The following is a 22686-nucleotide window of genomic DNA, read 5'->3' as shown; positions in this document are numbered from 1 at the left end:
GCCTTGCCCCACATTCCCCCCAGCATGGGGGGCAGTTCTATCCCCCCCTAACCAGGGGAAATGGGCTGCAGCAGCTGCCGCCCCCTCCCCACTCTGCCCCCTCCCCACCCAGGGCCAACGCATCCGTCCCTCAGAAGCGCAGCTCCCTCAGCTTCTGCCGCAGGTAGTGCTTGGCTTCCTCGATGCCACTCACCTTCTCCAGCTCCGTGTAGGGCAGCTGAAAGTGGACGAGGAGAAACAGTCAGAGCAGCCCCCCCACCATCAGCACCCAGCCCCGGACCGACTAGGACACCTGGCTGTGATGGCAAGGGAGAACAACTAGGGCTTGGGCCCCTTCCTAGGGAAGAAGGGCAGCGATGCTCCTTCCAAGGGGAGGGAAGGCACAAGGAGGAGCTGACAAGCCCCAGCGCTGCATCTCCCTGCCGCAGGGCAGAAGAAGTGAGGGGGCTACCCAGTGAGGGACATGCCTTCTCAGCATGTCAGCCCTGACCCTACTTGCCCACTCCGGCACCTGCATCCACAGGCAGCCCCATCCCGATCCCTATGCCTGCAACAGAGGGAGCTTTTTCTCACCAGCATATTGAGAAACAGGGCTAATAGTAGGCATCCTGAAGGGACAGGGTGGGAACACTTGGCACAGATGACCCAGGGACTCTGTGGAAAGGCCAGATCCTTACATGGGTGCTACACAAGGTCCAGGACCTGTTTGTGACCATCACAGATGAGCCAGTGGGATGGCACACAGACAAACTGCAACTGCCGCAGGATAGTGGACAGGCTGCAGACAGGAGCTGTTCTCCCAGTCCCATGGAGGCCAGGGGTGAAGACGGCGGCTAACTCTGCATGGGGAGAAGGAACCAAGTCCTCTGGCTGCAGGAAGTCTGAACCAAAGGCTTCTGGCAGTGCTTCTGGCAGTTCTTGTATGGAGCCACTTCCTTGCACTGCTTCATGCTCCCTTCCTCATGGCCCAGCTCTGTGGGGTCTGCCTCCCCAGTGGGCTTGCCCTGCAGGCACCACAAAAGCATCAACAGCACAGAAAGCTCCTTCAAACAACAGGCTGGAAGCAAGAACTGCCAGCGCAGGACAGGGCTTGTGGCAACATCAAATCTGGCCATTATTCCGGGCAGGGTACTGGGAAGGAAGGAGCATGTCCTTACCTAGAAAATTCCAAGGGAAAAGAGCTGCTGTCAATAAAAGGCCAGGACCACGAGGGAAAAGAACATTTGCCTTGGAAAGCATGAGCCCCAGAGCATCTGTGAGAGAGCGGAGGGTCTAAGGTAGGTGACCCTGCAATGACACTGCCGGTCTGCCAGAAGGGTGGAAGGAAGGCACAGGACTGGCTGAGGATGGAGGCAAGGAAGGGGCTGGGTACACGACCTGGTAATGTCACAGAATCACAGACTGCTTTGGGTTGGAAGGGGCCTTAAATCTCATGCGGTTCCAACCCCCTGCCACAGGCAGGGACACCCTCCACTAGACCAGGTTGCTCCAAGCTCTGTCCAGCCTGGCCTTGAGCACTGCCAGGGATGGGGCAGCCACTGCTTTCATGGGGAGCCTTTTCCAGTGCCTCACCACCCTCACAGCAGAGAACTTCCTCCTTATACCTAACCTGTTTTATAACTTCCTCTGTTTACATTTAAACCCATTTCCCCTTGTCCCATCTCTAGTCCCTGATGAGGAGTCGCCCTCCAGCATCCTCTGCAGTAATCACGGGCAGCCCCTGCTTGCTGTGCCATGGAAGGAGTGGGCTCTCCTGGGAGGAAGCCCTGCTCAGAGACACTGACAAAGCCACACCTGCCACTGCCACGGATCAATGGCATCCAAGGAACACAGCCCTGGCACCATCACACAGACATACCCAGACAGCTTAGCAGCATGCCAGGCATGACAGGCACTCCAGCACCAGCCGAGCAGACACATGGCAGTGCCACAGCCAATAAGAGAAGGCCCTAAATCAACTGTAAGGATGGCTGAGGTGTGAGCACAGGCACCGTGTCCAGCTGGACCAGTCACAGGCTGCACACCCAGGAGTCACCATGGGGCTAACACCGTTTAGTGTCCTCATCTGCAACCTGGACACCAGCACCAAGTGCAGCCCTGGTAAGGCTGTGGATGTACAAAATGGGGAGGAGAGGCTGGTGCACCAGATGGGTCTGCTGCCTTCAGAAGGGACTTACAAACAGGCTGAAGAAACCCGCCTGCAGTGCTCCCTTGGAGAAAGGTGGCCAGTGGCATCCCAGGCTGCATTAGGAAAAGCACCAGACCACCAGATTAATGAGGAACTGGCTGGATGCCACACGCAAACAGTTGTCGTCAATGGCTCAATGTCCAGCTGGAGACCAGTAACGAGTGGTGTCCCTCAGGGATCAGTGTTGGGACCGGTCTTGTTCAACATCTTTGTTGGTGACATGGACAGTGGGATTGAGTGCGCCCTCAGCAAGTTTGCTGATGACACCAAGCTGTGTGGTTTGGTTGATCCGATGGAGGGAAGGAATGCCATCCAGAGGGACCTTGACACGCTTGTGAGGTGGGCTGATGCCAACCTCATGAAGTTGAACCATGCCAAGTGCAAGGTCCTGCACCTGGGTCAGAGCAATCCCAGGCACAGCTACAGGCTGGTGGAGACTGGACTGAGAGTAGCCCTGTGAAGGACTTGGCGGTGTTGGTCCATGAGAAGCTCCCTATGAGCCAGCAGTGTGCACTTGCAGCCCAGAAAGCCAACAGTATCCTGGGCTGCGTCAAAAGGAGCATGACCAGCAGGTCGAAGGAGGTGATCCTGACCCTCTACTCTGCTCTCATGAGACCTCACCTGGAGTATTGTGTGCAGTTCTGGTGTCCTCAACATAAAAAGGACATGGAACTGTTGGAACAAGTCCAGAGAAGGGCCACGAGGATGATCAGGGGACTGGAGCACCTCCCGTATGAAGACAGGCTGAGGAAGTTGGGGCTGTTCAGCCTGGAGAAGAGAAGACTGCGTGGAGACCTCATAGCAGCCTTCCAGTATCTGAATGAGGGCCTACAAGGATGCTGGAGAGGGACTCTTCGTTAGGGACTGTAGCAATAGGACAAGGGATAATGGGTTTAGACAGGGGAAGTTTAGACTGGATATAAAGAAGTTCTTTACTGTAAGGGTGGTGAGGCACTGGAATGGGTTGTCCAGGGAAGTTGTGAATGCTCCATCCCTGGCAGTGTTCAAGGCCAGGTTGGACAGAGCCTTGGGTGACATGGTTTAGTGTAAGGTGTCCCTGCCCACGGCAGGGGGGTTGGAACTTGATGATCTTAAGGTCCTTTCCAACCATAACCATTCTATGATTCTATGGGAGGCAGCAGATCCCTGTCTGCTACTGAGAACTGGTGAGACACAACTGAAGTGTCTAGTGATGAGCTCTCCAGAACAAGACATGGATGTACCAGAGCACATCCAGTGCAAGGCCATAAGGATGATCAGGGGACTACAGCATGTGATATACAAAGAGAGGTTGACAGCACTGGAGAAGAAAAGGATTGGGGTATCTTATATATGTGCAAATATCTGACAGGCAGTCGGAAACAATAGGGAGCCAGACTCTCAGTGGTGCCCAGTGACAGAGAGAGACGCAAGGGCACAAACCTAAACCACCAGAAACACCACTTAAGCTACACACACACACCCCTGCCCATACTAAGAAAAACCTCTTTTACTGTGAGGGTAAAGCAGCACTGGCCTTGACCCTGGACCAGATTACTCAGAAAGCAACCTCTCTTTGAGTCATTCAAATCTCCACTGGTTATGGTACTGAGGATCCTGCCTGTGTGAGCCAGGGCTGGACTGGGTGATCTCCAGAAGCTCCTGACAACCTAAGCTACTCTGAGATGTAGTAAAGCTATCAGAAGAAGAGGAAATGAACCTCAAACGAGATGAGCAAGAACAACCTGCAAGCTGTGAAGCAGTTTCAGCTCAGGAAGAAGTTGAACTGCCTGGGGTTCTTCATCTTAAAGGGGTGGCCAAGGGGAAGCAACTCTGGAAACACAAATGTAGAAGGTGGTGACCGCAGAGCTGCTCTTCTCTCCCTCGTGGTACCAGACCCAGCAGCACACGTCAGCTGAGCTGACAGGCTTAAAACAAACAAGGGCTTGTTGCAGGTGATAGTGCCTGGAGCTGCCTGGCACGGGACACTACAGGTGTGGAAGAGAGCAGGCTCAAAGAGGTATAAAAAGCTCACAGAGAAGAGGTCCATTGGGAAGATCAAACACAGGTCTTCAGGCAGGTGCAGGAGTTCTCAGGCTATCTGTGATCCACGTCTGACTCATTTTCCAAGGATGTGTCACTGCCTGCTGCTGGAGAGGGACTAGAGGGGATGGGACCAGCGTAGCCATTCTCACACACCCAAAGGGAGCTGACCACAGCAGCAGCTGTCCCACGATCATGCTGAGCAGAGGGCACAAAGGAGCTCTAGAGCCTCGGTCACACAGATCCTGACACCTAACAGCAGACTGCAAGATAGCTCTTGTTTGCCTGCACTCTTGCCCTTCTGCCTTGCTCTTCAGGGACACTGCTGGTCACAGCCTCATTCTCCTGGAAAAGCCCTGACACACGCAGTAATGGTCACCATAGATGGTTTGAGGCAGGACATGGACACTGGGCAAGGTGAGCATGGTCCCTGGCTGCTGCGGGTGCAGCACAGGGCAGGCAAGCAAGGGCAGCTCTGGGACGCAGTGGCCCAAAGCTGGGAGTGGAGGCAGTTGTGCCAAGCACCTTCCCCAGCCAAGGGCATCCCGGAGCCCAGACACACAGCGAGAGTCTGTGGCAGCAGCTGGGAGCGCTCCTCCACAGCAAAGCTGCTCAGCCCCACAGCTGCTCATCCCAAAGCCCAGCACAAGGGAGACCCAAGGTGGGCTGCACGGGAGAGCTGGGCCTGCTGCACTGCCCTGCAGTGATCTCCAAGGGATCTCCAAGGAAATACCACACTGTGAGTCATGGGACTGCCGAAGCTATGCATAAACAAAGGGCTTCTGAACTACGTACATTGCAAATTATGAAATGAGGAGGAGCTTCATGCTGGCACACAGTGACGTCAGCAGCAGGGAGGCAAGAAGCTTTAACAAATGGTTATGGGACTGCTTAATAGACCTATGACTGTAATTCAGGTGACCCCTGAAGTGGAGAAGTAAACAGGAATGAGAGGCCTGCCTGTTTTCCTCAGAAAGATCCATCCTCCAGTTACAAATCGCCTCACAAAGAGTCTTGCAGAAGCTGCACACCTCAAAACAATGCCTGAAGTTACCAAAGACAATTACAAAGGTGTCAGTGAAGCCTTGAGGCCTTCATTCACAGCTCTTGCCACAGACCAGCCAGAGGCTGCACGCAAACAGGCCAGGGCTCCAAAACCGGCACCAAATGGAGGTTGGCCTCACCTCACCTCCACCACAGCGGCCAGAGGCATGCTGCAGAACCCACAGCTTGGATCACAGTGCAGGGTATCAGCCTGAGCTAAGTCCTCACTTCATTTCTACCCAGAGGCCCTGCAGCTGATGTGTCTGCTGAACCCAGCTGAGACAGCGTTCCCCTGTTCCCCCTCCCTGACTAGCGAGCTGGTTGTCTCTCAGCTCCACACCAGGATTCCTGCAGCACCAGTGGACACAAGGGGCTGTGCCCCTATCCCTGCTTTCCACCAGCTGCATGGAAAAAGTCTTGGTGTGGGGAGGGAGGGCAAAAAGTAGCTGTGAAGATGACTCACTGCTTCCTCTTGCTAGCAGCAAGCACAGAAGGAGGAAGGAGGGCTGGCACTGGGAGTGCTTGCAGTGGAGGTGCCAGTTCTCTAGCCCATCTTGCCGCAGGGCCATGGGTAGTTTCTGCCTGGGGGAGGGAAGGGGGCAGTCCCTCTCTTACCTGAACTAAACAGTAGCCCAGCAGTCGCAAGTGCCTGTCCCTCATGGCTCGTGAGCCCACCAGGATATCGGAGTTCTGGCAGTAATGCCACTTGTCATTGACTGACAGCACCACCCTGCAGAGGACAGAGAGGAGGAGGAAGACAGTGTTACCCATGTCACAGACCCTGAAGGCAGGATGGGCAGCAGTGCCACCCAGTCCCCACAACAGCAGAGGATGAAGGGCAGCTTGGTACCTCTGAATCATCTCAGCTCCCTGCAGGCCATCGCTTGGCCCTCGCTTGGGGCTGGGCCGGCATGGAGAGGGTGGAGGGCAGGCATCCTCGCTGGTGGGGGGACTCCTTTCCTCCGTCTCCTCCTGTGCCTGCTCCCCCTGGAAGCAATTGTGATCATGGCCAGTGCAGCTGGCAGTAGTCTCCTCTTCCTCCTCCAGGATCTTGCTGATAGGGAACTGGAAGAGCGTGGCTGCGGAGGTGCCCCTGGGGGAGCAGTCAGGGGTGCCAGCTGGCTGTGCGGAGAGGCACTCAGAAGGGCTGCTTAACGTGGAGCTGCCCTGGCTCTCCAGGGAAGACTCTTTACTCAGGCTGCAGTAATAGTCTGAGGGGGGCTGGTAGCAGGGCCCCCCCGGGGCAGGGCAAAGTGTGGGGAGGAACCTCCCAGCCAGGTTGTTCTCCCGGGATCCTGGGGGGCTGCTTGGTGTCTCTGGAGCAAACGGGGCAAAGTCCTGCAAGTCTGAGGTGAGGGCCAGGACGCTCGAGCGCAAGGAGATGGCGGCAGGGGATGTTGTACTGTGGACAGAGGGAGCCTTGGAAGCTGCAGGAACACGGGAGAGAGGCAGCACAGTGCCCGAGCGGTTGATCCACAGCAAGAAGTCTACGGAAAGAGAACAGGGATCAGCGCCAGACTTGAGACCCCTCTACTGATGGGACATGTGCTCGGAGACCCCACGTGTCCCAGAGTGGGAGACTGTACCACCCAGCTCAGCAGACAGGAAAGCAGAGGGAACCCCCCACTACCACACTGGCCCAGCTGAGCCCTCCTGCAGTAGGGCAGCTTGGGAAGCTTCGTCCTGAAGCACCGGGAGAAAGCAGTGTCATGGGGAAGGTGGTGACAAAGCAGCCAAATCTAGTTCTGCCCTGAATAAGCTACCACCCTCAGGCCTCCCTGAAGCACTCAGGCAGCTGCAGGGCTTCTACTGTGCCCACAGCCCCGCAAATCCCACTGCCAGCTCCTCTGGGAGCCATGGCCCTGCTCTAGTGCAGCCAAGCTACCTGTGCAGTATCCTGGGGGCAGCACCTCATCCTGCCGATAGCACTCTTCTCCCACCAGCTGCCGCAGGGCCTCAGCCACCAGCCCCTTGTAACTGAGGGGAAAAGGAAGAGTCAAAGGATGCAACAGGGAGAACCCCCATCCTGCCCCCTCAGGCACCGCCAACCCACACTGTCCCTCTGAGCACATCTGTGCAGAGTCATGGAGGCCTCTGGGAGTGGGAAATAAGGAAAGCCTTTGGGCTCATTCAGCAGAAAAGCTCCTCTCCATACTGTTACACCACCAGCATATTCTTCTTCCCCAAAGGTTGTCAATCACTGGAACAGGCTGCCCCGTGGTCCAGTCCTCCAGGACTCACCACCCCTGGAGGTATTTAGAAGACCTGCAGACATGGCGCTTTAGGGCCATGGTTTAGTGGTGGAACTGGCAGTCAGGTTGGCACCCCTGGGGAAGCCCTCCCCTCGCTCCCCAGCACTGACCTGTACTTTCTGTTGGCCTCGTCAGCCGTGAGGGCATGCTCGAACATGAGGACGCGGTAGCGCGGGTCGAGGCGCGGGCCGCTGTAGTCATGGAACTCCAGCTCCACTGCAGCATCCAGCAGTGAGAGGTAGCGGCGCACGATCAACGCGTAGGGGCTGCCTGTGGGGACAGGATACGTGTTAAACACTGCCAGGCAGCTCCTGCTGCCCCAGCCACGCTCCTGGTCTCTCCAGTGCTTCCCAAACCTGCCGCCACCCCAGCCCTGAGCTGTGATGCCTGGAAATGGCCCAACATACTCATAACATTGGTGATGAAGGCTGGGGAGAAGACTTGGTGCAGGACGGTCTGTGGGAAATGGCTGAGCTGAAACATGGACATGAGGATGTTGACGGTCGCCAGGGGTGAGCTGCCGGCCTTCTGCTCCAGGATGGCCTCCAGCTTGGGGAAGAGCTCACTGTGGTTGGATGGGCGGTAATTCATGCGACTGAAGGGAAACACCAGCTTCTGGATCACCTGCGGGCAGGAGGAGAATGAGTGGGGCTGGACCAGGCAGTGGGAGAAAGGACAGGACAAACCTGTCCAGAGCTGGGCAGGAACAGGCTCTCACAGCCTATAAGAACCAGAGCACATCCTGGTTCCTGCCAGCAAGAAGAACCAGCCCAAAGGCAGAGAAGTGACATGGTTCCCCAGCACCGGGGCAGCTCTGGAGCCGGCCCCAGGCATCCTCCCAGCATGGGGTGAACACTCACCTTGCTGTCGAGCTGCTCCCCACGCTTTAGGAGGAAGTTTGCGATGGTATCAAGCAGCCGTGGCTCACGCAGCCGGTGCCGGGCCACATACTTGGCGATGAGGGCCATGGTGTAGGGGGTGAGGTTCTCTGCCTTCCTGGGGAGCCACTCTGCACAGGGCAAACCACAGCAGGGTATCATCAGAGAGGCCTGGCTCTGGCTCAACTCTGGCTCTCCAGGAGCCACTACAGCCTGGGCAGAAAAGGCAGTGCAGGCAGGTGGGATATAACAAGACCCAGAGCAAAGCCATCTCTCCTGAAACTCAGAAGACTTCCAAAAACCTTTAAGTTATGTGGCTTGTGAGAGGCTCAGGCAGAATCCCATCACACGCACACCAGGAAACACAGCTGGAATATACACAGAATGGGGTCCCTTCTCTAGAAACCCCACTGAAAACAGCCTGCTCCCAGTCTCGAGGTAAGGCAGGCTCCGAACCCTGGAAGGACTAGGCTGGGAAGTGAGTGACAGAACATCCACAGCACAGAGCATCTCCCGCTCCAGCCTCACTAAGGTGTTGAGCTCCTGGCACTCAGCATAAACCCCTGGTGCTGTCATACACTGAGATGTCCTCTGGGGCCAGGACAGGAGGCTCCAAGACTGCCAAGTGCATGGACCCCCCTGCACTGGGGCAGAGGCTCACACAGTGGACAAGGACCCTGCCTGGGCAGACCCTGCCCTCACCTGCCATGCTGCGGATGAAGCGCTCTTGGCGGTTCTCGTAGAAGAGCTGAGAGCTGAAGATGGCCTCCAGGGCCTTGTTGTTCGCCTCCTGGGCACACAGGGCCAGCATTTCATCCAAGAGGGCCAGCTCATGCTCCCGCATGGCACTCACTTGCCCCAGTGTGTGCCTGACGAGGCGCAGGATCTTGCGGTTGTTGATCAGCTGCTGGTCGGAGGCCGGGTGTCCCTGCAGCGCCTGTGCCCGCAGCCGGTAGTAGGAAAGGAGCAGGAACAGGGTCTGGGGGTGCCGCTCCTTCTCCAGGTGCCGCTCCAAGCTGCTGAGGCAAGACTCAACCAGGGGGTGGGGGCTGGATGGGTGCAGCCTCATCACGCTGCTGAACACCATGGAGACATCTTTCTGGTTGAAGCGGCCCAGGCGGCTCCGGGATTCATCCTCCAGCACTCGCACCAGCGGCGATTCCCCAGGGAGGCCTGTGACAGGGAAGGGATGAGGGATGTCCAGACTCCATCTCCCATCTTCACTATACACAACTGCCCTCGTAGGCTCAGGCACTATACTACAGCCAGAGGACAGGTCTGCCATGTCAGTGATCAAATCAAAGGTGGGAAAGGGAAAGGGACCATTCTGGCAAAGCCTGACCAGAATATGAGGGCATCTGAACCACAGAAAAAATCACGTGGAGCTGCTAGGTTATTACCCCCTGCTCTGCCAAAATGGAAGTCCTTTAGTTCATCTGCAAAAGTGAGGTTTATTTCTTAACTCTCCAACTTCTTAAAGACAAATAAGACACCTCTAAAGGTACTTAAAAAAAAAGTTATGGTTGGAAAACAAACAATAAATCAACACATCACTGAAAAAAAAACTGTCTCTGTGTGATGGGAACTAATCCTTTCACATCTCCAGCCTTCTCCCTTTTCCTACTGCAGCTTTAGTCTTTCAAACCTGACTCCTGGGAAAAATGCTCTCCCCCAGCTCTGGGTGTATTACTCAACCAGGGAAAGACGAGAGGCCAGGTGCACAGGAAAAAGGCAAAGGCCATCCTCCATGTGTCAGGAGAGATATGTCCAGGAGACACACGGAGCATTAGGCACTGTATGAGGCCCTGGTAGCCCACTGCTCTCCTGAGCCAGCTGACGAGATTTCAGTTTTCAAAAGGGCTTTAAAGCAACGGAGGCAGCATGGGGTAAGTCGCTGCGTTTTATCATTAATCAAAAATCAGCCAGAAGGTGGAAAGCGAAGAATTGGTCTGAGCAGTTGCTTTGTTCCTTGAAGAAGAGGCGGGTGAGTGTTTTATTAATGAGCGAGTGAGCATGGTGAGCAGGGGAGGGCGACTGACAGAGAACAAAGTGTGGGTCAAATCCAGAGCAGGCCAGGGGGGAGCCCAGCTGAGGGGAGAGGCGCCTGGCAGCCCAGAGCTAAGCGTCAACAAACACAGAGCACTGAGACAGAGCAGGGAAGAACAGGAACCTCTTCCCTCCCCCTTCCAGCAGAATCTAGAGTTACTGCATCAACTCATGGCCGGCACCAGGCAGCTCAGCCAAGGCCTCAGCCCAGCGTGCAGTGGCAGTGGGGGGAAAGATAAAAGCAAACAGAATGGCAGGAGACGTGTGCATGGGGCTGGCAGGAACCACTGGGGTGGGAAGGCATACACCATGGGGTACCTGCCAGGCACCCTGGTACTGCCAGAGCAAGCAGGAGGATCTGCAGGGCCCTTGGGGGTCCCCAGCCCAGTGGAGGCTCTGTAATGCCCAGGGGCTGCTGCTGAGCAGGAACCCAAATCAACTTGAACCCTCTCTCCTGAATATCAAATGCCCACCGACACAGGGCACACAGCTTGCAAAGGGTTTAGCCAAAATCTTGCATCACACGCTTTGATGCTCAGATGTTTCCCTGATTTTCAGGGCTGGAACAAAACTCGAGGAGTGGTTTATCCCACATCCTGCCAGGCAGCGCTGGCCACCACTTTGGTTGCCCTTCGGGCTGACTGCTGCAGCCAGCTGAGCTCCTCCCTAAGCAGCCAGTCCATCCTTCCAACCCCAAGCAGAGCCTCCTCCTCCTTCACAGGGCACAGCTCCATCTGCCACAGAGCCACCATCACATGTTAATCCACACACAAACCCAGACACCAGTGCCTGTCTCAGTATATCCTTCCTCATTCCATGGCAGCTGGACAAGCCAGCTTTCCTTTCACCTCACAGACCACATGCTGGCCCATGTTCTACTGCCCCACTGCCCTCCACCTCCCCATTTGCTGTGGGTGATCCCACAGAAGCCAACGCTGGCTGCCCAGACACTCACCCAGTGCAGCAGCGGCATACAGGCAGTTGACAATACTGAAGTTATCGAACTTGGAGCAGCCGCTGATAATGGCCTGACAGAGAGTCTGAAACTCTGGCTGCTCCAGCACCTGGCCAGGCCCACGGCTCTCCCCATTCACTGCAGCATGGCCCTGCTGCTGCTGCAAGAGCTGGCCCAGCTTGTGCAGGGCGATGGGGTAGTGGCTGGCAGACACCTTGCTGGGATTCTGCGTGACCCACCGCAGCACTTCCCCCACGCTGCGGGAGCGCTCAATCAGACGCTTCATTGTGAAGAAGGTGTCATAACTCATCTTCTCGTGGATGAAGTTCCAGCTCTTCCTCTTGCCATGGCCTCGAGTCCTGTAGGCATCTGGGGGGAAGGTGTGCAGCAGCCCATGGCCATAGGGGTCCAAGGGGAGCAGCACAGCCCGCTGCTTCGCTTTGCCGGCACAGTAGCAGGTGGGATACATCCCGGCCCTGCTCCGGTCACCAGCAGCCAGGCCCTGCAGGACTCCAGGCCACACACTCTCCCGGGTCAGAGCACGGAGCCATGGCAGCAGGCGCAGCATGGCGAGGGCAGGGCGGCTCGGGAGGCTTCAGAGAACCGGGAGACCCTGGGGATGAGAGGAGGGCGGCAGAGGGATCAGCTCGGCAACAGCCGGTGAGGGGTAACAAAGAGCCCACACCGGGACCCCCCACCCGCCCAGATCCACCTCTGTGGGTGCAGGGGTACCTGCCCCATACACTCCCCACTTCTGAGCTCCCTGCACTCGGAGTCCCCCTGCACCAGGTCCCCCGCCCCGCACAGGCCCCGTTATCCCGGGCCCCCGGCCTGCTCAGGTGCTCCCCCCCACCCCGATGTCGTCCCTCCGCCATCCCCATCCCTTCTCCCGAGGCCCGCAGATTCCCTTTGTCCCAGGAGCCCTAGCGCACGCAGATCCCTGGCCGGTACGGCCAGGCCGCACCGAGAGCTCCTCCACGGTACCGGGAGCGCCGCGCCGGGCCGGGCCGCAACGGGACCGCGAACCCGGGGCTCCCCCATGCCCACCCGCCGGGCCCAGCCGTGCCCCACAGTGCCGGGCCCTACATGGCGCTCGCGGCCGCGCTATGTCCCGCCGCCGCCGCCGCCCCGGCCGCTCAGCGTCGCCCGGACACCGAGTCCGCCATCTTCCCGACAGCCCCCGCCGGGCCGCGGGCTCGGCCCCGCCCCCCGCGCGGCCCACAGCGGACCCGCCAGCTCAGGCGCGCTGCGGCCCTGCGGAACAGGTTCAGCCCCCCAGTTCAGGAGTGCAGGCAGCCGCCTCCTGGCACCATGCGTACTCTGGGGCACGGCAGCTCTTCCAGGGCGCAGAGCTGTGCTATCTGCGGTACATGGTGAAGGCCATGAAGCTGAAGAGGAGGGTGAGGCCGGCTAAGAAGGTGGTGGCGGTGGCGGTGAAGACATGGCGGTACTGGAGCTGGAAGTACCAGAGCACGGCCAGCATCAGCACGAAGAGCGGCAGCATGAGGCTGCCCACGTTGAGGGCAGCGTGCACGGGGTCGGCGGACGCATGGGGGCCGGCAGGCGCGGGAGCCGGGCTGTGCTGGGAGATGTGGCAGTGCAGGACGCTGTTGTGGGCAAGGTGCAGGGAGGCCAGGCTCTGACTGTCATCGCGCAGCAACTGCCCCTGGTAGATCAGCCGCACTTGCTGCTCCTGCCCGGGGAAATAGGCCCTGCAGTGGGGCAGCAAGGAGGGAGATGTCACGCCCATCAGGACACAGTCCCCCCGTCCAGCCTCCCAGGGGCAGGTAGTGAATGCACCCACCCTGACCACCCGCTGAGCCCCACACCCGCACTTCACCACCCACTGCCACAGGCAATGACATAAGTGAAGGCGCTAGGACAACCCCACCACGGATGGTCATAGGCACACCGAGCACACACCACCCATACAAGAGTGCAAGTGTCAGCTCCCAGCTGCTCCAGGGAAGGCAGGAACGGTCGGCAGGGCTCGGGGACGCCCCTAACACTGCCCAAGCCGGGGCAGCCCCGAGCGGTGCCGCGGGAGAACCGGCCTGCCCTCCCCTCACCTCTTCAGGGACCCAACTGTGTCGCCGGGGCGCACCCGGGCCAGGCGCTCCGTGTCGTTGAGGAACTTCAGCCGCAGCACCATGGTGGGCTCGGCAGGGTCGCCGTCTCCCTCACTGAGGGAGCCCTGCGCAGGCGTGGGGCTGGCCCGGGGCCGCAGCCCCGCCGCCAGCCCGCCCGGCCCATCGGGAGCCGCTGCAGCCGCTGTCGCCGCCGGCGGGGCCTTGTGCTCCACGGGGGTTGGGGCAGCGCTCGGTCCCTCCTCGGGCAGTGGCGCGGCAGCGCGGGGCGGGGCGGCGGGCTCGGGGGCGCGGGTGGAGGCCCAGGCCAGCCCCAGCACCACGGCGACCAGCAACAACGCGAAGAGCACGGTCACCTCGTCGCCAACGCCCTCGATCAGCGTCATGGCGGCGGCGGTAGCGGTTACCGACCTGGGTGCACAGAGCGGGGCCGTCAGCCGGCCGGGCCGCAGGCGACCGGAGCCACGACTGGCCTAGGGCCCTCACCTGCCGCCATCGCGCCGCTTCCGCCTCCCCGTAAGCCACGCCGGGAGCTGTAGTCCCAATGGATGCATGCACAGAGCGCACCCGCGAAGCGCGCAGGGAGCTGTAGTTCTGTTGTGCGCATGCGTAGAAGGTTACCCCTGCTGGGCACGCAGGGAGCTGTAGTCCCGCTTCTTGGCTCTGCGTGTGCCGGAGGCCGGGGCGGGACTACAGCTCCCGGCGTGCCCCGCGCCGGGACTCCCGCTAATAGCCTTCCCTCACCCGCCATTACCGTTTGTGCGCTGATGGTCCCTGGTGGTCCCTGTCCCAGGAGATGCGGTGCTCCGGGGTGGATGGAGGAAGGGGCTGCGACAGCCGGGCCTGGGTTCAGGGGGAGGAAGGGAGGCGCTCGAGTGTTGGTGTTAATGTGGTGGCGCTTGGAGAGGCTTAGGAGGGAAGGATGGCTGTTGAGCGCAATGCATAGAATAGTCTCGACTGGGCTATGTGCACAGGAATTTAGCTACAACCGTCACCTGGTCCAACTGCCAGATCACTTCAGAGCTGGCCAAAAGTTAAAGCATGTTGTTAAGGGTATTGATCAAATGCCTCTTGAACAGTGGCAGGTTTGGGGCATCAACCACATCTCTAGGGAACCTGTTCCAGGGTTTGAGCATCCTCTTGTTACATAAATGCTTCTGAATGCCTGGTCTGAACCACCCCTGATGCAGGTTCGAGCCATTCACATGCATCCTGACCCTGGATCCCACGGAGAAGGGATCAGCACCTCCCTCACCACTTCCCCTCCTCACGTACAGAGCCGTGAGGTTGCCCCTCAGCCTTTTTCCCTCCAGACTGGACAAGCCCAGAGTCCTTAGCTGCTCCTCAGAGGATTTGCAGCCCAGCCCTGCCACCAGCTTTGTGTCCTCCCTGGGTGCATTAAAGGAACTTCACATCCTCACAAACAGCAGGGCATAGCACTTGCACACAGTGCTCCAGGTGAGGCCGCCCTAATGTTGAATACAGTGGACAATTCCCTCTCTGACCAGCTGGTTCTGCTGTTTGATGCTATCCAGGCTCTCTGGGAGCCAGGGCACGGGGCTGATTCACACAAAGCCTGCTGCTGACCAGCCACTTTTCCCCCGCCCCACCGACCAAGTCCCTTCCTGCAGGACTGCTCACTAGCCCCTTCTCTCCCCATTTATGGAATGTCCTTGGAAAGCTGTTAGTGGGACCAGAGGCAGCTGTAGAAACGCTCTGAGGACTGGAGCACCTCTCTTATGGAGAAAGGCTGAGAGAGGTGGGTTTGTTCAGTCTGGAGAAAAGGAGGCTCTGGGGAGATCTTGTCACTCTATAACTGCCTGATAGGATGGGTGTGTGTGTGTGAGGGTGGTCTGTTGTGATAGAACAAGAGGAAATGGACTCCAGTTGTGCTAGGGGAGATTTAGATTGGCACCTGGGGACATGGGTTAGTGGTGGTGTTGGCAATGCTGGGTTGTAGTTGATGAGCTTTAAGGGTCTTTTCCAACATAAAAGATTCTGTGATGCTAGAGCAAGGTGAGCAATCCAGCAAATTCCACAGGCAGCACCAGTGGCTGGAGGAGCTGTGCTCTGGTGAAGATTTGGTCTGTGTTACGAAGTGAGCGGAAAGTGCGTGCAGAGAAGACGCAGGGGAGCGGGAGAAGCTAAAGGCTAAAACTGACCAAGTTCCAGTAATCCTTTGGAGGACTGTGAATCCCCAGATGTGTTTAAACCCATCTGCAGGCTTCATGAAGAAGGGAGGTGTGAAAGATAGATGAAAAAAATCAGTGTGGAGCAGCTTTTGTCTCCAGCTTGGTTTTGATATATTTACCTTTATTTTGATATATTTACCAGGATAATTTACCCTAAAATCTCTCTTAGCCAATTAGTGTCTGGTGTGAAGCCTTAATGCTGGAGGCCCAGCTTTTCTGTAGTGCTCATAAAGGAACAAAGCTGAAGGGAGTTCCCTCGGTTCAAGGTCAGGTTGAATGGGGCTTGGAGCAACCTGCTCTAGTGGAAGGTGCCCCTGCCCATGGCAGGGGGTTGGAACTGGATGAGCTTTAAGGTCCTTTCCAACCCAAACCAGTCTGGTGTTCTGAGTCATTCTGTGGCGACAGTATCCCCTCCCCAGGGCATTGCTCTGGGGGTCCATCGCTTTGATGGCACAAGGTATTTCAGATGATAGACTGGAGAGGTGCATGAGATGCAGGGAGGTTCTAGGGAGCTGGATGGCTCCTGGGAATTCATCATTTACCCTTCTGGACTCTGGGTGGGAATGTCATGCTGGTTGGTGGGGCTGGGAGAAGCTGGGATCCTGTTCCCAATCCCAGAGGTGCGGCATGGAGCTGGAGGTGGTGATTCTCTCAGCTGCCTCCTCCATCCTGCTCTGCATTCGTCATCACTGCTCCCAGCTTATCATTCTGCTGCAGCAGTGCAGGGTGATGGGATGTGTGGTGGGAGAGCTCAAGGCTGCAGGCAGCAAAGTGTCATACCAGCACTAGCAGAAGGCACTGCAGACAGAACATCTATCCTCTGTGTGCTGCTGTCTTGCAGAACTCGAGAGCAGAACTCATCCTGCCGTTGCAGGGAAGGCTTTTTTGACCTGCAAACAGCAGTGAGGGAGCTGGGAAGTGAGGCTGCCAGAGCAGAGCACTTGCTTGCACAGCAGGATGTAAAAATAGGCTGTTCCTGGTGTCCTCACTTCCCAGTCATCCTGGAAGCCCACGGGGAGGAATGCTTTCCGGCAGAGGAGGAGAGACAGTCCCCTGATGTAATTTGCCTCAGCAGCTACACTGCAGAGCGGGAAGCTGTGAATTCAGTCTTACACCAGAGCATCCCTGCTCACTGTCCGCATGTCAATGTCTGTACTGGGAGCTGACTCCTCTCCCTGAAGCATCTCCCTTTATCATCCTGGTGGGACCAAGGAGCCCCGTTAGTGCCTCCAGGGAAGCTCAGTGCCTGTGGGAGGAGAGACATGGGAGAGATGAACGCCTCTGCAGCTGAATCTGCTCCTGAGGAGCTCCCACCAACAGCACGAGGTGTCAGCCCCGCTCAGAGACATGGAGACGTGTTGTGGGGAGAGTTGGGCTGGAAAAAGGAGCTGGAGGGTGGGAGTTGGGGGTGCTGAGCTGCAGCATTGCGAGGTGGGGATCCACGTTCACAAAGGACTGCGGAGAACCAGCTCATGGGAGACCCCATGCTCATCACGAATGAGGGGTCTCTGGTAAGATCCTGGGAAGCTGCCCTGCAGCACAACACTGTCCCTCACGGGGAAGGGCTGGAGGGGTCTCAGGGCTGGAGGACACCAGGGGTCTAATGGCAGTGGTGGGCAGCACCCATGGGTGCAGGTTCTGCTCACTCTGCCAACGTGCTTGGGCTGATGGGTGAGCCAGGAAGTGAGAGCAGGCAGGAGCCCGGCCCTGAGGTGCTGCAGGATGATTGGTGCACTGCTACCTCCCACAGCACTTTGCCTCAAGTGTGATGCAGGGGTGAGAAGCTGGTGTGAACAAGCTGTCCCTTCCCTGTGTCACTAAGGATGATGCAGAAGGCCCTGGGAAAAACCTGGGGGAACCGGGGGGGCTCAGGGTTGGGGCTGGGTTGCCGCAAATGGAGAGAACATCCCCAGGATGTGAGGGTGCAGGATGCAAAGGAAGCAGGAGATTTGAAAAATACATACACTGTGTAGGAAGCAGAAGCAGGATTTATAGCTTCCAGAACGTAGAAAATAAGCTGCGTCTGAACAAAATCATTTGAGTGGTTGTGACTGCTCAAATTTAATGCATTTTATCCAGTGGTTAATCACCCTCACCAATAAAATTTTGTGTCTCATTTTCAATGTGGATTAGTCTGGCTTCAGCTTCCAGAGATTGAGTCTTTTTATATCTTTCCTGGCTTGATTAAAGAGCCATTTAATATTTCCCTGTGAAAGTAGTTCTACAGTGTAATCAAGTCACCCCTCAATCTTCTTTTGGATAAGCTGAACAGATTGTGCTCTTTAAATCTTCTGCAATAAGGCACTCGCTCTAGCCCTCACATCATTCTGCGTGGGGCTTTGCAGGATCTCTTTGGATTTTCAATATTCGTCTCAAATATTGTTAATATAAAGTGATGCCCAGTTCTGGATGCCACATGTTTTTTTAGGAGGTCAGCCCAGGGAGAGAAAACTGCCCCTCTCCACTCTGGAGCCATGGCCTCTGCCCATAGGATCAGGGGGGTCTCTGGGGTTGTCAGGGAGGACAGGGTGCTGCAGAGGGTGCTGAGACCCCTTCCTGCAGCTTTGCCCTCTCCCAGGGCTGGAGAGCACGCTGAGGAGCCCAGCTCTGTATAGGAACACCGGTGATTGCCATGGAGCTGACATCCATGCTTGCCTTTCTTCTTTGAAACTGGCTGCCTCTCCTGTAGCCATTCTGCTTGTACCACAGCTGCCTGCTTTCCTTAAAGCCCTTTGGGAATCCCAGAATGGTTTGGGTTGGAAGGGACCATAAAGCTCGTCCAATTCCCACCCCCTGCCATGGGCAGGGACACCTTCCACCAGACCGGGTTGCTCCAAGCCCCGTCCAACCTGGCCTTGAACACTGCCAGGGATGGGGCAGCCACAGCTTCTCTGGGCAACCTGTGCCAGGGCCTCACCACCCTCACAGGGAAGAACTTCTTCCTCACATCTCATCTCAATCTCCCCTCTGCCAGTTTAAAGCCATTCCCCTTTGTCCTGTCCCTACCTGCCTTTGTCAAAAGCCCCTCTCCAGCTTTCTTGCTGGCCCCTTTAGGCGCTGGAACCTGCTCTAAGGTGTCCCCGGAGCCTTCTCCTCTCCAGGCTGAGCAAACCCAGCTCTCTCAGCCTGTCTCCATAGGATACACAAGGGATGTCTTGAGATGGCCGGTCACATAGAGGAAGGTCACAGTAAGAGACACATACACTGAAGGTTTCAAGTGTGAAGGTGACAAACCATGGTTCACCACTTCTCTCGAACAAGAGCCAAGCCTGTATCTGCTCAGTGGGAGCTGCGCTGCTCGAGTGCTGGGAACCATTCCCAGCACAGCCCTGCTCAGGGAGGGGGGTGGGAGAGCGCTGCCAGCACCAGGCACCCTCTTGCCAGGCTTGGGGGCTCTTTCACCCCGCACTCCTCCAGCCTCATCTTCTCACCAGGTCAGGGCTTGTCCTCAGTACTGCAAACACTCCTGTGGCCTTGCCCTGGCCATCTCCTATGCTTAAATAAACCAATAGCAAGGCGTCAGCACAGCAGCGGTAAACGTGGTTTCACTGGTAAGGCTCTCTGGAGGTTTCGGTGTGAAACAGCCTCATACACTCAGCTATGTATTGTGGATTTACCGTTTGCTTGCTGTCTGACAGCCATATGTGGCGCAGATATGGATGAGATTAATACTTGGGGTTACCTCCAAGCTCCGTGTTAAGATCAAAGAGCTGCAGCTATTCTGGGGAAAAGCTCTTGCCCTGATCCCTATTCCGAAGAGAACAGTTACTGTGACTCAAAGGAGACATCTCTTTATTAAACAGCTCCCTCTCCACTGAGCTGCTGCCACTAACTCCCTGCCTTTCAGCAGGAGCCACAGCAGAGCAAAGTTCTGATGGGTTTAGCAAAAGGCTGAGCCCACCCACAGCTGTGGTCATGGCGAGTGGATGAGGTTCCAGGAAGACAAGCAGTGTCTGTCTCTCAGCTTGCCCAGTCAGTGACATCCCCACAGAGATGAAGCACCAGATTTTAATGGCAGTGTGGCTGATTAAGCAACTTGGGGTCCCAAGGGCACCGGGAAGCCTTACAGCTCTGGTGAGCCCACAGCCTCTGCCACAGGGCCAGGACATCCATTTCAGCTCAGCCTTGTCTTTCACCACAGCTTGGATGCAGGGTGCTGCTCTCCAGCCCTACATCCTGTGTGGACCTTGGGGGTCTGTGGCCAGTATTTCTTCTCCAGTCCTGTCTCCTTTTGCTCCAGCCTAGAAGGGCACTACACTGCTCCGTCCTCTTGCTCATCTTCTCCTGCCTGCTGGTGGGGTCCTGGATCTGGAAACAGACTGTGCTGTGCCTGTTGGGCAGGGAGCTGGTGCCTGTCTTCTGCATCCCCCCCCGACTCCCAGTACACCAAGTCGGGCGCCTGCCATGCTGCCAACAGGTTTGGAAGAGAGCAACAAACCCCCTGCTCTTGTACCCCCAGACGAAAGCTCCCTGGAGCTCTGGGGACCCTCCTGTTGCCTGTGGCAGTGTCTGGAATCCATAGGGCCACACAGGGAGCCAGGATCACCACTGGCCAAGCAGACCCTGACCCTTTCCTTCCACCACAACAGTTTCCAGTTGGTTTGGTCTGTGGCCACCAAGATGCTGGAGCAGCTGGTCTGGAGGCGGGAGTGGTGGGGGGAGGAGGAGGTGGAGGAGGATGAGGAGGCATCGCTGCTCTTGGCAGCGGTGCCAGTTTGAGGCACTTGTGAACAGCAGCGTCAGATGGAATTGAGGCAGATGGAGTGTGCCTCTGAGCTGGGAAAGCTGGGGTTCTGAGAATGAAGTTCACCCTAAAAACCAGTTTCCATTTCTCCATGGCCACTGTCCACAGGAAGTGTCCACCCGGACATACTTGAGTGCATTTATATTGCAGAAAGCCCCGGGCTCGTCTCCCCCATGAGCTCTCGCCTTCCTCCCCCACTTCCCCTGTTCTGAAGTCATGCGATGCGGCCTCTCAGTACATTTAAGTTCTCTCATGATTTTTTTTCTCCCTTATCTGTGATAAGTACCAGCTCCATCTGTTTGCCTGCAATTAATGTGGGCTCCTCTCACCCTGATCTCCTCTGCCTTCACTGTAACTTTGGGCTCTGATTTTCCACCTCCAGCAGCACTGCAGGAACCAGAACTGTGGCTGCCCCTGACTGCACCACAGACCTGGGCTCTCATGAGCACTGGGAGGTTCCTGCTCTGCAGAGGCTCCCCATGGTGGGGACCCCCTCACAGGCTCAGGCTGGGTTATGCTCATCCCATCCCTGCACCCCATATCCCACCTGGCAACTTTGAGATGTCGGCTCGGGGTGGTTGGTGAACACCCATGCAGGGAGTGGGCATCGCACATATCTGCTAGAAAAGACAGGCTGAGAGAGCTGGGCTTGTTCAGCCTGCAGAAGAGGAGGTTCTGAGGAGACCTTAGAGCAGCTTCCAGTGCTTAAAAGGGCCCACAAGAAAGCTGGAGAGGGGCTTTTGACAAGGACAGGTGGGGACAGGACAAGTGGGAATGGCTTTAAACTGACAGAGGGGAGATTGAGATGAGATCTGAGGAAGAAGTTCTTCCCTGTGAGGGTGGTGAGGCCCTGGCACAGGTTGCCCAGAGAAGCTGTGGCTGCCCCATCCCTGGCAGTGTTCAAGGCCAGGTTGGATGGGGCTTGGAGCGACCTGGTCTGGTGGAAGGTGTCCCTGCCTGTGGCAGGGGTTTGGAACTGGATGAACTTCAAGGTCCCTTCCAGCCCAAACCATTTTGTGATTCTATGAGGAGCGGGACTGAGGGAGCAGGTTGCATGGCAGCAGTGGCAGTGATGGTGTATCAGGGGCTGAGCCGCAGACCCACTGTGGGGTGTGCAGGCAGGAGTCTCATCAGCTGAGGTTCCACAGCATGCAGGTGACTTCAGTGGGAGAGCAGGATCCTGGGGATCTGGGGAAATGGGAGCAACCACACAAGATCATCCAAACTGGTCAAAGGCCACGAGCTTTGGGTTCACAGGGAAAGGGCAAAAGGGTTTGTTTCAGCTGAGGAAGGAGACGACTGCAATGCTTTGCATATATTGAAATATGGAGAAATCTGATGAAAAGAGGGAGGGGATAATTTAGAAAGGGAAAGGAATCATCTGCTGAAGCACCAGAAAGGGAACTCAAATCCTGATCATTTTCTAAGAATAACTGAGCACCAGAATAGAGCAAAAGTGTCAGATCTGTGTCCCTGGCAGTTGGTAAGGGCAGGATGAATATTCCCAGGAATGTGGTCAGATAACGGAGCCTGGCCTGGGATAAGGGGATGAACCAAAACATCATTTTGCAGCCCTTTCAGCACCTCTGTCTAGTTCCTTCTTCTTTTTCATTCCTTTACAGAAAGCCTTTTACTAGCTTATATTTAAAATGTATGTATGTATGTATGCAAATCTGTTTATCTTGGCCAAGGCAGGATGGAGAAGGTGGAGGGCAAGCAGGCATGAGTTCAGTGGCGAAGCTGTGGAGGAGCATGGAGCCAGGGCCTGGGTGGCACAGCTAGCATCCTCTCCAGCACTGAAGTGTGGTTCCCAATTGTCCTTCAGGCAAAATCCTGCTTTCCAGAAAAGCTCCGTTTGGGTTTATAGATATTGAGGATGTTCTGGTTGCAAACCTTCCTAAACCACAACTAAAAATGCGTCTTGCTGCTTATTTGTGTTTGTGCCGTTTCCACAGCAGCCAGAAGTCCTTGTTAGTCTTCTGAAAGGAGGAACCCTTGTATCTCGGTATTTTCTGCCCCGAATGTGCTTGTCTGCCATAATTGCCACTTCTTGAATGTTTCTGACAAGCTATGCAGGCACAGATTTCCTCAGTCACGAGCTGAAAATCCTTCTTCAGCTCCACGGTGCAGCTTTTCCCTTCTGTGCAGCCTCTCCACCCTTCAGAGTGGCTCTGCCAGAGCCGGAGGTGTTGTGTCAGCACAGATCTCACTGGTGCTGAGCCTGGAAGAAAGATCTACTTCCTGTGCCTGTATCTCTTCATCACTCTTCATCACACCT

At 56.6% G+C, this 22686-nt stretch overlaps 2 protein-coding genes across 2 annotated transcripts; both read right to left on the bottom strand.

The window, feature by feature from the left end:
• Positions 1-71: 71 nt before the first annotated feature.
• Positions 72-12619, bottom strand: FASTK (Fas activated serine/threonine kinase). The gene is made up of 10 exons (XM_062618173.1): positions 12472-12619; positions 11386-11998; positions 9087-9557; positions 8367-8515; positions 7914-8130; positions 7617-7776; positions 7140-7231; positions 6105-6741; positions 5870-5984; positions 72-217 (listed from the first exon to the last, which is right to left on the bottom strand). Exons 2-10 carry the CDS (start codon positions 11951-11953, stop codon positions 131-133), a joined length of 2496 nt encoding a protein of 831 aa, XP_062474157.1. The 5' UTR covers positions 11954-11998; positions 12472-12619; the 3' UTR covers positions 72-130.
• Positions 12620-12654: 35 nt separating this feature from the next.
• TMUB1 (transmembrane and ubiquitin like domain containing 1) lies at positions 12655-14059 on the bottom strand. Its single transcript, XM_062618174.1, has 3 exons — positions 13959-14059; positions 13455-13883; positions 12655-13097 (listed from the first exon to the last, which is right to left on the bottom strand). Exons 1-3 carry the CDS (start codon positions 14024-14026, stop codon positions 12743-12745), a joined length of 852 nt encoding a protein of 283 aa, XP_062474158.1. The 5' UTR covers positions 14027-14059; the 3' UTR covers positions 12655-12742.
• Between the last annotated feature and the right edge of the window lie 8627 nt (positions 14060-22686).

Source organism: Pezoporus occidentalis, unplaced genomic scaffold (assembly GCF_034315485.1).
Source record: "Pezoporus occidentalis ecotype Australia unplaced genomic scaffold, CSIRO_AGI_Poc_V1 ctg2, whole genome shotgun sequence".
NCBI lineage: Eukaryota > Metazoa > Chordata > Aves > Psittaciformes > Psittacidae > Pezoporus > Pezoporus occidentalis.
Note: the sequence above shows the minus strand (reverse complement) of the source record. Positions and strands in the feature narration are given on the sequence as shown.

What these genes read in the sequence shown, in the direction of transcription:
- FASTK (XM_062618173.1), bottom strand. Translation starts at nt 11,953, where the DNA reads ATGCTGCGCCTGCTGCCATGGCTCCGTGCTCTGACCCGGGAGAGTGTG. An exon ending in GCCCCCAGGATACTGCACAG is followed by an intron (nt 6,742 to 7,139) that starts GTAGCTTGGCTG and finishes CTCTTTCCGTAG; the next exon opens with ACTTCTTGCTGTGGATCAAC. An exon ending in GGAGCTGAGATGATTCAGAG is followed by an intron (nt 5,985 to 6,104) that starts GTACCAAGCTGC and finishes TGTCCTCTGCAG; the next exon opens with GGTGGTGCTGTCAGTCAATG.
- TMUB1 (XM_062618174.1), bottom strand. Translation starts at nt 14,026, where the DNA reads ATGCATCCATTGGGACTACAGCTCCCGGCGTGGCTTACGGGGAGGCGG. An exon ending in AAGCGGCGCGATGGCGGCAG is followed by an intron (nt 13,884 to 13,958) that starts GTGAGGGCCCTA and finishes CTGTGCACCCAG; the next exon opens with GTCGGTAACCGCTACCGCCG. An exon ending in ACAGTTGGGTCCCTGAAGAG is followed by an intron (nt 13,098 to 13,454) that starts GTGAGGGGAGGG and finishes GCCCCACTGCAG; the next exon opens with GGCCTATTTCCCCGGGCAGG.